The sequence below is a fragment of the Ruditapes philippinarum genome, unplaced genomic scaffold (assembly GCF_026571515.1).
Source record: "Ruditapes philippinarum isolate M1 unplaced genomic scaffold, ASM2657151v2 ctg3534_1_1_1_1, whole genome shotgun sequence".
NCBI classification, from domain to species: Eukaryota; Metazoa; Mollusca; class Bivalvia; order Venerida; family Veneridae; genus Ruditapes; species Ruditapes philippinarum.
Window position 1 is genome coordinate 1 of NW_026852240.1, and position 12,291 is coordinate 12,291.

Sequence of the window (12,291 nt, forward strand, 5' to 3'; positions counted from 1 at the left end):
ACATGTCATTTTAGGTGAAAATTATAAACATTTAAAGTGAAAATAAAACTGTCTGCAGCAAGGGGAACAGCATTTATTTGGCTTTAAAATATTGGGGAAAACACTACAATTCCACTGCTGTAATTTTTGTCTGGACTGTTTCATAGCAAAAACTGAATTCAGAATACAGTAAAACTTAAATGGACACTTCAGTACAAAGAGGAAGCGTGCAAAGTAGCACACAATTTTTTCAATGATTTAAGAGTTATGTATTTTAATGGCTTTTCATCTGTCATTCTTTTCAAGGAAAACAACAAGGAAGCTATTTAAGTGATTCTTGTTGAAAATGCTCACAATTATAGAATACAAGCGCATTGAGATTGGAGAGAATATGTGTGTTTGTGCATGAGTCAGAACTTATATCTGATCTTATAGTTCAGGATTTACTTAATTCTTTTATGTAGATCTGATGACGACTGTATAATTGTTTCGCCATCTGTACTGTATAATTGTTTCGCCATCTGTATAATTTGGATTTCCCGAGAAAGCTATTTTTAGCCATGCAATCAAACCGGTTTTTACATAGACATTAGAATAGTGTCAATTTTTGATGAGCAAGATTGTTTTGCCAGTTTACCTGTAAACTTTATGGACAACGCCATGTTTGTTCTCGAAATCGTGAAAATTATTGCAGTATTGGTTTTCCCAGGGTTAAAATTAGAAACCACATCACTTTCAAAATTATGACAGCTTGCCAATGATTGGCTGTGTGAAAGGTCACCAGAAATGATTTCGTATTTGGTCATGGTCAGATATAAAAACGGAGGGTTATTTAGACCTGATTTTAATCAGATTGAACTTATATTGACTTCACCTACTGACTCAGATATCTAAAGTGGTACATGTACCTTCTGTAGACCTTGACATCTAATTAGGTCAAGGTCAGTGATGCTGAAAAAATACTCCTACTTTTCCTTATAGTTTTTGTTTGGTTTTATGGCACAGTTAAGGTCATATGGCGATGAAACAGGGAAGATGATTTTGCCTAACCCCTGTTGTTACAAATTTTAAGCAATACCAGTGGTCAAAATCACCTCACCTGCTGGTGCTAATAGATGCATAGACTCCAGTAATGTAGATCTATTTAGTCGCCTGTTATGATAGTGCAGTGTTAAACATTAGCTTTGTGACATCTGAGGGAGTATCTATTGAATATTAGCTTCATGTGACATCTGAGGGAGTACCTATTAAATATTAGCTTCCTATGACATCTGAGGGAGTATCTATTTAATATTACCTTCATGTGACATTTGAGGGAGTATCTATTAAATATAAGCTTCATGTGACATCTGAGGGAGTATCTATTAAATATTAGCTTCATGTGACATCTGAGGGAGTATCTATTAAATATTAGCTTTATGTGACATCTGAGGGAGTATCTATTTAATATTACCTTCATGTGACATTTGAGGGAGTATCTATTAAATATTAGCTTTATGTGACATCATAGGGAGTATCTATTAAATATTAGCTTGATGTGACATCTGAGGGAGTATCTTTTAAATATAAGCTTCATGTGACATCTGAGGGAGTCTATTAAATATTAGCTTTTTGTGACATCTGAGGGAGTATCTTTAAAATATTAGTTTTATGTGACATCAGAGGGAGTATCTATTAAATATTAGCTGTATGTGACATCTTAGGGAGAATCTATTAAATATTAGTGTCATTGAAAGGTAAATATGTTTTCTTTCAGGACATTGGGAATTGACATTCAGTTGTCAGTGACATCACATGTTATAGATGAGGAAACAGATGACTGCAGGGTTGCTATAGAAACAGAAGATCTCAACAGTATAGTCACTGAAATGATGAGGCAAGTGTTTCTCTCAAATTCAACCTAATTTCTTGCCTATCTTAAAGGCCCATTATTCCTCAGAAATTAATATGACTGTGAAATTTGTTTTATTTAGTTTGCTTGTGTTGGCAGCTATAAGCTTATACTCTCAGTTCTAAGCAATGAGTGTAAATATTCTTGCTAAAGGAAACAGCAACAGCTTTTCCCTGATGTGGGTTTGAACAAACGGGGTAAGCAATTCTTATCATTCTTATCTGGCAAACTAACTACTGGGCCATGCCACCGCTTGAATTTTTTTTAAGTTTGAAGAATGATCAGAATGTATGATTATATTACAGGTTTAACAGACAGGAACAGATGAAGGTATTTCGCAAATCCACTCAGGAATGTAATATATGCTTCGAGCAAAATTTTGGCCACAACTTTTTCCTGCTTCCTGAATGTGGCCACCATATATGTAAGGAGTGTTTAGGTTCTCACTGTCAACTTTTGGTAAAGGAGGGATCTGTTCTTCAGATAAGGTACTGGTTATATTTTTATTGACGTAATACCCACACTGCTGTTGGTTGGAATCCAACTAGGGACTTTCAAATATTTTATTTAAGGAAACTTCTCAGCTAACATATGGCAGGTCTTTGGTTCTTCTCATCACCTCTCTTATGCCTGTAATAAGGTACAAAGGTGCATAATTGATATCTTCCTACAATTCCCAGATGATCATGATGTTATGATTTATTATGCAAAGAAAAGAAAAATATCACTAATTCACCATCACTGTGTATATAGGTGAATACTGCAGGAATTGTGCAATAAAAACTGCCAAATCTGTGCAATTTATGGTCAAAACTTGCAGCACGCTAACACTCATTGTCAAGGGATCAACTGTCATCATCGCTGTCCAGGCACTGCTGAGGTAGATTTTTTGTGCTTTCCATGGTGCTAGTGTGCATGTGACATGGCTTATTTATTCTCATGTATATGTTTGTACATGATACATGTTGTTTTAAATGTTCGTGTATGTGTATTCTATACTGAAATAAACCTAATCTAAGAAAATGAACCTATATATTTCAGGAAAATTTCACATTCCTGAGTTTTACATCACACTAACAAAGTAAAGGTCATATGGCAGACTTTCCAGCTTTACTGGTGGAGGAAGACCTCAGGGGCTCATTTGTGCATTATTTCAGGCACAAACAGGCACCTGAGTAGAATCTCCAATGTTCTGTAAGCTAGCTGGATAGCTTCCTCACATTAAAGAATACAAAGTCTTTGTGGGATTTTAACCCACAGCAGTGAGGGGCAACTGGTATGAAGTCAAGGATCTTCACTACTCAGCCACGGACGCCCCTGATATACAACTTGCTGAACATCTTAAAGGGACTTATCCAGCTTACAAAATTTTGGAACTTAACATTATAAATTTTAATGATATCAATATGAAAATTTTAAGCTGGCCTGCTAACAGTATAGAGCCTGGTTAGACTACACGGATGTGCAGGCTGGCCTGGCTTTATACTGGTAGCAAAAGGTTATCATTTTCAGACCCAGCAGGATAATGCCTGGGAATCCTAAATTACAGAAAAAAAATCAAAAAAGTAATTGTAAATATTAATATGTGCAAAATTTCTTCTGTATTTTAGTTGCCCTATGTGTAAAGCATTCATTCCACCATACATACTGAAGGAAGTGCTAACAGAGGAAGAGTTTTCAAGATTTGAATCTTTGTCATTAGTTGTATGTATACCTAATTTTGTATGATTTTCTTAAGTTTTAAAATTTCACAGATTGAAATAATTTAAAATTTTGCCACTATAAGTAGCATGTTCTGTGTACATGTTTGCAGATGAATCAGGGCAGATTGGTTAGAATAGAATGAGGTGTGAACAGATGGAAAACTTAATAAAGTAATGACACACACTAAATTTTCACGACATTTTGATTTTAGTTGATAATCAAAATAAAAGTACAGGCTCGTGGTTTAGAGTAGACAGTTCATAGTCTGCACTCCTTAGTATATGAATAACATATTCTGAAATGAGAATGTACCCACTTAGCTAAAATTAACAGGGAGAGCATGGAATTTGTAATCCAGGGGTGACTGGTTTGATTCTTGGGCGAGGACAAAATTTCTCCTTGATTGACAATCAATCAAGAACATTGAGTCTAATGGTCATTTTATCCTCAGGGCAGATTTAGAAATCATGTCAGATTAGGGATTATTAAAGTAGCCGGTCACTTACTGAAAAATTGATGATTACTGGTTAGTTATCCAGGGAACTGGTTAGGTGGACTAGCTCCCGGGATATGACAAAAAATGTCATAAAATAGGTGATAAGATCAAAACAAACTAAAATGACAAAGCCAAAATAAACTAATTAAAAGGATATGTTAGTGATATACATGTGAATTGTATTTGTAGAAATCACTGGAGACAATGGGAGATGTAAAATGGTGTCCAAGATGTAATAGTCCTGTGATTGTGGAACCAGACCAAGGTTTGAAACTGGCTCAGTGCATGGCATGCTTCTTTACTTTCTGCACAGATTGTATGGATAAATGGCATCAGGTCAGTGACATCAAAAGCCCAGTGTTGGGTTTGAGTGGAAACCTGTTATGTCTGATCTCTGTCTCAATTCTATGAATATCAAAGGTTCAGGTTTTGAGTTTACAGAATTTCTACCACTTGCCCCTCAGCGCTGTGGGTTCGAATCCCGTCAGGGACTTTGAATTCTTTCAAGTAAGGAAGCCATCCAGCTAGCTAACAGAACATCGATGGTTCTACTCAGGTGCCCGTTCGTGCCTGAAATAATGCATGGAAGGGCACCTAAAGTATTCCTCCACCAGTAAAGCTGGAACGTCAACTTAATGACATAAACTGTGTCAGTGTGACGTTAAACCTAATAAAACGAACAAACAGAATTTCTATATCCTCTGACATAGCCCAATTCAGATGTTTTACTGCAAAAATGTTTTACAAATTTCCATAATAAATAACTTGATTATAAGAGGGAAAAGAAGTATAACTAAAAGGAACTGTAACATTTGTATTTAAGAATCTTAGTTAAATGATTCCATAAACATTTTGTGAAATCTTTTTTAAAGCCTTCACCTTTTATTTTTTAGTCGGAAAAACCATTCTGCATTATTTCAAACTAAGTATTTTAGTTATTTTATCCTGAAAAAATGCTTCATATCACTGTTATGTCTTAAAACATCTTCCTTATAGCATGTCAGTAATGTTGTGTCTTAATATAGAAAATCGGGAAACAAATCGTCGGCTTTATTAATTAACATATAGTGACCAGACTGGTAGGTTAAACGTATCAAGGGGTTTCCTTATTGTTTTTTTTTTTTCTTGACGTAAAATTTTTTTGACACTTCAATATTTTTGATTTGACAATTATATGAAACGATTTATCTAAAAATAACAATGTTTAACCTTTAGAAAAGCTGAAGGATGTTTTAAGTAATATATACACTTATATCTAAAAATTAACGTTACCAATGAAATCAGGGTCAGCCAATATTAAAATTGTATTCTTTTCTGGGATCGAGGTTATTATAAAATTTTCTAAACTCAAACTGAGGTTTTAGCCTTTCAGGTATTTGATTGGATGTCAGAATGTGCACTGACCAATGAAAAACCTGAGATTGACCTATCTGATCATGGTCAGCACTGTTTACTAATTCACTCAGTACATATTTACAAATTTCCCTAAAATGATGAATGGTTTTGTCCAGATTGAAAGATGGACAAGTCTATTTATGATATTTAGTTTGGTAAAGGTTAATGCGTAACAATTATTTTGTTTTGAAGGAAATGATTAGAGGTGTAAGATTGTAAAATTTGAATTATAATACTATAGTTTGTACTGTGAATTTTTGTGGGCATGAAATTTCGTGGTTTGTCACAAAGAACATTTTCGTGGCTCTTAAATTTGTGGACTTTTTATTTTTCCAAAGGGTAAAATGTAAATAATGTCATGCAAAATAATCTTACAGCTTCATTTTGTTGGATTTCAAATTCGGGGATTCACCTATCCACAAAAACATCAATTCACGAAAACCATGGAAATAAGCTCCCCACAAATAATAATGATATTTCAGCCTCGTCACGACAAAACCAACCAGCGCAGTCTGATCAGGATCCATGCTGTTCGCTATCAGTTTCTTTTTCTTGTTATAGGGTCTGTAAGCGAACAGCATTGATCCTGATCAGACTGCGCGGATGCGCAGGCTGGTCTGGATCCATGCTGGTCGCAAACACACTATGTTGGTTTTGTCTTGGCACGTCTCATTTGTTGTATTATAGGGTGAAAAGTGTAAAGGTGATGAAGATGTTTCTGATGAATTACCAGAAATTGACGAGAAAGACGTGAGAAGAAAAGAGTATATAATAAAGACACTTGAGCAGGAGCGACAGAATAAGCACAGCAAAATGTATATTAGAAAAATGACTAAAAGATGTCCGAAATGTACATCGCCTATAATGAAGACAGGAGGGTAAGAACACTTCATTATTATCATACTGTTTAAGGAAAACAATGATTATAAGTTAAATTGGTTTTTACTAGAAGGAAAGATTTGGAAGGCATAAATCCAGAATTTTTGTGCCCCCCATTTACATTTGCCCTTGTCTGTCCATCTGTGGGTTCTCTTTTTGTGTGGCATGTAGCTCTAAAAATGTTTGAGCTCGAGTCAACAAAATTTAAAGTAATGTTGATCAGCATGTAAAGATGTACACCTGTGGTTTGCATGTAGATTTATTCAGTTTTTTCAGAGTTATTGCCCTTGACTTAGTAAAAATGGGCAATTTTTAATTTGTGTCGTGCATAGCTCAAAAAGTATATGACCTAGAGTCATTGAACTTCACAGGAAGGTTAGACAGCATGTGTAGTTGTGCACCTTGGGGGTTTCTTGTATATTTGAACAGAATTTGTAGAGCAAGTGCCATTGACAAAACAGTTTGTGTCATGTGTACCACTAAAAATGCTTGTGCTAAAATCAACAAACTTTACAGCAATGTTGATATGCATGTGAACTTGTTTTGAATGTGGACAATTTAAGTTTTGTAAGAGTTATTGCCCTTGACTTATTATAAATTGGCAATGTTCAAATTGTGGGATGTGTAGCTCAAAAAGTATTTTATCTTAAGTCATGAAAGTTTATTAAACTCTTGGCCAACATGTGTAGTTGTGCAAAAGTCAGTTTGATTGGATGTTGTTTTGATGCCCCAATCACTATTGATACAGGGTAGTCATGTAGAATTTCTTTTTGTCTTTCCCTCTGTCATATTGTCTTGCTGTATGTCGTAGACAGTGGGGTGTTGGGGGGGTGTAGGACACATTTCTAGTTAATATCAGCATTGGTCGCAAAATTTTTGCAAGGGAAGACTCCAGAAGAAGTTTGGTATTTTATTAGTTTTCCAGAGTGGGTCAGAAGTCAAATTTTAATATTCTTCTCAAAAGGAGAGTATAATACTGTTAGCTTTGGCAAGATTTTCACTAAAAAGCTTCAGTTGATATTAAACGCACAGAAATTGATGATATACTAGCCAAATCCCAGGGTGTGATCATAAATCCCCAAACCTCCCCCTCCTTCTGAATCTGTCCGTTATAGAGTGTATGATGTTGGGAAACTGTTTCAAACATTTTGTTAACATCATAAAATTTTAACTCCAGGTAATTTCTCTTGGGTAAATAAGTATATGTAGCTGCAAGAAAGATATGTGAAAAACAAGTTTATCTAGTTGATCCAAATTCCTGGGAAATCGGCCCAGCCACTAAGTAATATTTGAAACCACTGCAAAGTTTTCAACACTATCTGGTTAACCATATCTATGTTCTGTTGAGCTGAAAAACCCATGGGCCATCTTAAAAAAAGATGTCAATTATTTTTCTTGCCGTTGTATTCATAGGCCACCAGCCCAGAACAAACAAACAAAACATACTTTACAGAACAGTGTAAAAGTATTATATTCAGTGCCTTGAACTTTGTATAAAAATGGATAGTGTTAACATTGAATAGTTTTAAGGGCTTTGAACTTAAAATGAAAAAAATAATTTGTGCAAACAAATTTGGAACTAATTATTATAACATCTGAAATTTTGGTTGCATGGGGGGGCATCCGTGGCATGACGACACATTTCTATTTTTTACTAGTTTTTAATCCAATTTAAACACATGCTTTAAATCAGCTATGTAGTTGATCCACTTAAGTGGCTATTCTGGATAACTAACCAGTACATGTAGTTATCTATTTCTTCACAAGTTAGCGGGTACTAATATCCCAAATAAGCTCTAAGTAGCGGTAAGAGACAATTGTCCAATTAGACTCGATGTTGGAAATCTGTTGTCACAGAGAAATTACACCTGGGCAGAGGATCAAACTTAGGTGACCCCTGGATAACTAATCCAGTGCGGTCCTTATTGAGCTTAGTGTACAGACTAAATATCAAGTCAATTTAAATGTCAACAAGTTTATTGGCATAAACATTTTACATGTTCATCGTTAATTGCCAAGTTTTATGACCGGCAGTTTATAATGATATAAACATTTGTAATTACAAGAACATTTATTGATTTTATCAGTTAACATTTCATTTAGTTCGACATTTTATTTTTCAGTTGTAATAAAGTAGTATGCACGTATTGTAGTACATCAATGTGCTACATCTGCGAGAAACAAATTGATGGCTATAAGCACTTCGCCGATTCTCCAAAATGCAACACATTTACTTTTGAAGAAGATTTAATTGATAATACAGATATAAGGCAGCCAGAACATCACGGATTTCTGCCAATCAACGCAGCGGCACAACGTGTCCTGAGAAATGCTTTACCCAATACTACGGTATTTATTAATTATTATTAATTCATTTAACAAGTGTTAAAAAAGAGTACTCTGGAAAGGGCAGATATTTGACAAGCAAAATGAAAAGGAAAAAGAAATTTTAAGTGTAAATCTTTATGCAAAGTAACATAGCCAGCAATCCTAAGATAACTAGTGGTGACGAGTTATCTACTTGGTCATGCGGCCACTAAATTTAACTATCACTAGATTTTTAGATTTAGGGGTATAAGAGAACAAAGGTAATGGTCTAATTAACAAAACTGATGCGTGTACATTGAAATCTCTATCCCCATTTCTCTGATGTATATGATTATAAATGATAAAGTTTTTAAAAGTCATTCTTCATTTTATTTGTTAAGTAATGAAAAAAAGCAAAAAACTTTGTCTGAATTTCACAATGATTGATAAGCAAATTCAATATTGATTGAATTGCATCCAGTTTAATTTATTTGTTGAAGCAAATATTTGTTATTCAGAAAGCAAGAATATATTATTATGATTTTCCAACCTACACTAACATTAAAGGGTTTAAAGCTATATCTTGTGAAATATTTTTTATAAAATTTTTCTCAACAGTAAATTATTTTGGTTTTATTATAAATGGTTGATTCCTGAAAAAGTTGTAACATAGAATGTCCCTGTTATTTAACACGCATGAATAATGTACATAAACAGAATATAATGTTCCGGAACAAAATATTTTGCTATTTCAAATTGGAGTTTTATCCGTTTAGCAATGATTTTGTGCATGTGCCACTCACTTTATGGCAATTTATTACCATATTTATTTCATACAAGCATGTTGGCAGTATTGTTTAAAATCCAAACAATAATTTTTGTATCAGATATATAGCTTTATACACTTTAAACTAAGATTCCTCATAATGGCGATACCCTGGAACTCGGCAAATGTTGGTTTTTCCCATATTATCATGTTGGTTTTTCCCATAAAATTCTGGGATACAAATAAGATAAGCATTTACATCTTTGTACATGAACTGATGAAAGGACAACTTGGAAGGATCATTCTATTGTGAAGGGTTTTGTACTGTAAAGCTATACTGGTAATAGTGTGTTTGTACCTTGAGATAAAATGGGGAAAAAAACCCACATTTGCAGGCTTCCAGATAACATCTTGAACATTACCCTCATTATAAATTAATGTCAAGGACCACCTGTTGAGGGGTACATGATTGTATTTATATCCTTTGCCTACATAAATTAATGAAAGATTTTCTTCCTTGTATCTTAGGAAAGTTATGTGTTCTGTTTTTAGAATAAAAATAAAGTACTAATAATTAGCCTTTCCTTTAGTTTTGATATTAAGCACTGTGTAAAACTTGTGTAATTACTACATAATCTAATGTCAGATTTTCTTCATCATACCCTTTAAAAGTTTTACATACATGCCATAACGTCTTGGACATCCCGGACTGTCCCTGAAAACAGATGATTGTCCCGGAGGCTTCCCAGAGATAATATATGTCCTGGTAAAAATAAAAATCTGAAATGATCTGCTTTTCAGCAAGAAATAATTAATAATTTTTTATGCAATCTTATTTTCAAGTTATTATTAACTATTCTTGGATGCTAATAAACTAATGATTATCCAGACACGTATTAGAATTAAAGTAAGATATTTATGTACATTTCATAAATATATGCATATTTTATTTAGTAATAATTATATGCGTTTTATTTTTCTATCTTTTTTTGTAGGGAAAGCAGATAAATGACCGACTCAAGGATAACCCGGAATTACGGAATCGAAGTTTCAGATGCTCAGCATGTAAGCAGGTCAATATTAAAGAGACCGCTAGCAATCATATACATTGTTGGAACTGTAAAGTGAGCGTCTGTTTTAACTGTAAACAAAAAATTACGGGAACTGTGGGGAAACATTTTGCTGGAATAAATTCGTGTCCACAACACACAGCCATTTAGTTCATGGAACTTTCGTCATCACTGCCAATAATCTAGTGAATTCATTTTTCAGGGTCCTGAAATTTCACCCTCTGTTTTCTATGCAATTGATACCTCTGAATTACAGAGCTTCTGAATTCTGAACGATTTTCTGGTAAAATTTAAGTGATATCAATGAAAATTTACTTCCAAAATCTAGAAATTTAAAAAAAAAGTGTGAAGGAATAATTTGTACTTGAGATTGTAAAATCATCAAAATGAATTTTATGAATTCAACCGGCTTCAGATTATTTTTTGTGTCGCCTTGAAAAGGTGACATATAGGGGTTACTCTCGTCGGCGGTGTCGGCGGCGGCGTCGTTGTCGGCGTCGTTGTCGGCGTCCCCTGAAGCTTGTCCGGAGCATAACTCAGTCACTATAAGTCTGATTGACTTCAAACTTGGTATGCATGCTTCTTTCAATAACCCGAAGTGCAGTGCACAAGGACCGGTACTCTGCAGGTCTTATTTTTTGAGTTATTGCCCTTTGTTAATTTTCATACATTAATTTTGTCCGGGCCATTTCTCTTCAACTAAAAAAGCTATGGACTTGAAACTTCATAGGATGATAGATCTCATTATGAAGAAATGCAGTGCACAAGAACCAGTACTCTGCACTTCCTAATTTTTGAGTTATTGCCCTTTGTTAATTTTCATACTTTATTTTTGTCCGGGCCATTTCTCCTAATGTATAAAAGCCATGGACTTGAAACTTCATAGGATGATAGGTCTCATTAAGAAGAAGTGCAGTGCACAAGAACTGGTACTCTGCATTTCTTATTTTTTGAGTTATTGCCCTTTGTTTATTTTCATACTTAAATTTTGTCTGGGCCATTTCTCCTTAAGTATAAAAGCTATGGACTTGAAACTTCATAGGATGATACATCTCATTATTAAGAAGTGCAGTGCACAAGAATCGGTACTCTGCATTTCTTAATTTTTGAGTTATGGCCCTTGTTAAATTTCATACTTTATTTTTGTCCTGGTCATTTCTCCTCAAGTATGAAAGCTATGGACTTGAAACATCATAGAATGATAGATGTTATTGATAAGAACTGCAGTGTACAGAAACTGCTGCTCTGCACTTATTTTTTCAGTTATTGCCCTTTGTTATTTTTCATATTTAATTTTTGTTCTGGCCATTTCCCCTAAACTACATTGTTCACAAGGCGACACATCCGACTCGCGGGGTTCTAGTTTTATTATTTCATACGTAAACAACTGATGTTTAATGTTTCTTCTTGCTCAGATCATTCTGAATTCCAGAAACTGTCAAATTCGGAACTTTTTGGCTAGTTTCACAGGTGTTCTGTTTTCAGAAATTACACTGCAGTAGATAGATTTCTTGTTGAAAAAGGCTTTTAGTTATCACCTTACAAATTCACTTGATTATACCGTATAGTGTGTAATGAGAGAATCTGTGCCCAGGTGGTTTAAGTATAAGGTCATCTACTTTAAATTAATTTAAATTGGTATCACTGCTGTTGGTTTGATCAAATCCCGTCCGGGACATTGGATCCTTTCATGTGAGGAAGTTAAGTTACCCAGCTAGCTTAAATAAGGTCAGTGGTTCTACATAGATGCCCACATGTGCCAACAATAATGCAAGAAGGGACATCTGAGGTCTTCTTCCACTAG

General features: G+C 34.4%; 1 protein-coding gene across 1 annotated transcript; it reads left to right on the forward strand.

The window, feature by feature from the left end:
- The first annotated feature begins 2,156 nt into the window (after positions 1-2,156).
- LOC132753679 (E3 ubiquitin-protein ligase RNF14-like) lies at positions 2,157-10,675 on the forward strand. Its single transcript, XM_060744174.1, has 6 exons — positions 2,157-2,358; positions 3,481-3,574; positions 4,260-4,406; positions 6,153-6,343; positions 8,468-8,693; positions 10,413-10,675. The coding sequence occupies exons 1-6, from the start codon at positions 2,195-2,197 to the stop codon at positions 10,635-10,637; spliced, it is 1,047 nt and encodes a 348-aa protein (XP_060600157.1). The 5' UTR covers positions 2,157-2,194; the 3' UTR covers positions 10,638-10,675.
- The last annotated feature ends 1,616 nt before the right edge of the window (positions 10,676-12,291 follow it).

What these genes read in the sequence shown, in the direction of transcription:
- LOC132753679 (XM_060744174.1), top strand. Translation starts at nt 2,195, where the DNA reads ATGAAGGTATTTCGCAAATCCACTCAGGAATGTAATATATGCTTCGAG. An exon ending in TTGAATCTTTGTCATTAGTT is followed by an intron (nt 3,575 to 4,259) that starts GTATGTATACCT and finishes TTGTATTTGTAG; the next exon opens with AAATCACTGGAGACAATGGG. An exon ending in ATGCTTTACCCAATACTACG is followed by an intron (nt 8,694 to 10,412) that starts GTATTTATTAAT and finishes CTTTTTTTGTAG; the next exon opens with GGAAAGCAGATAAATGACCG.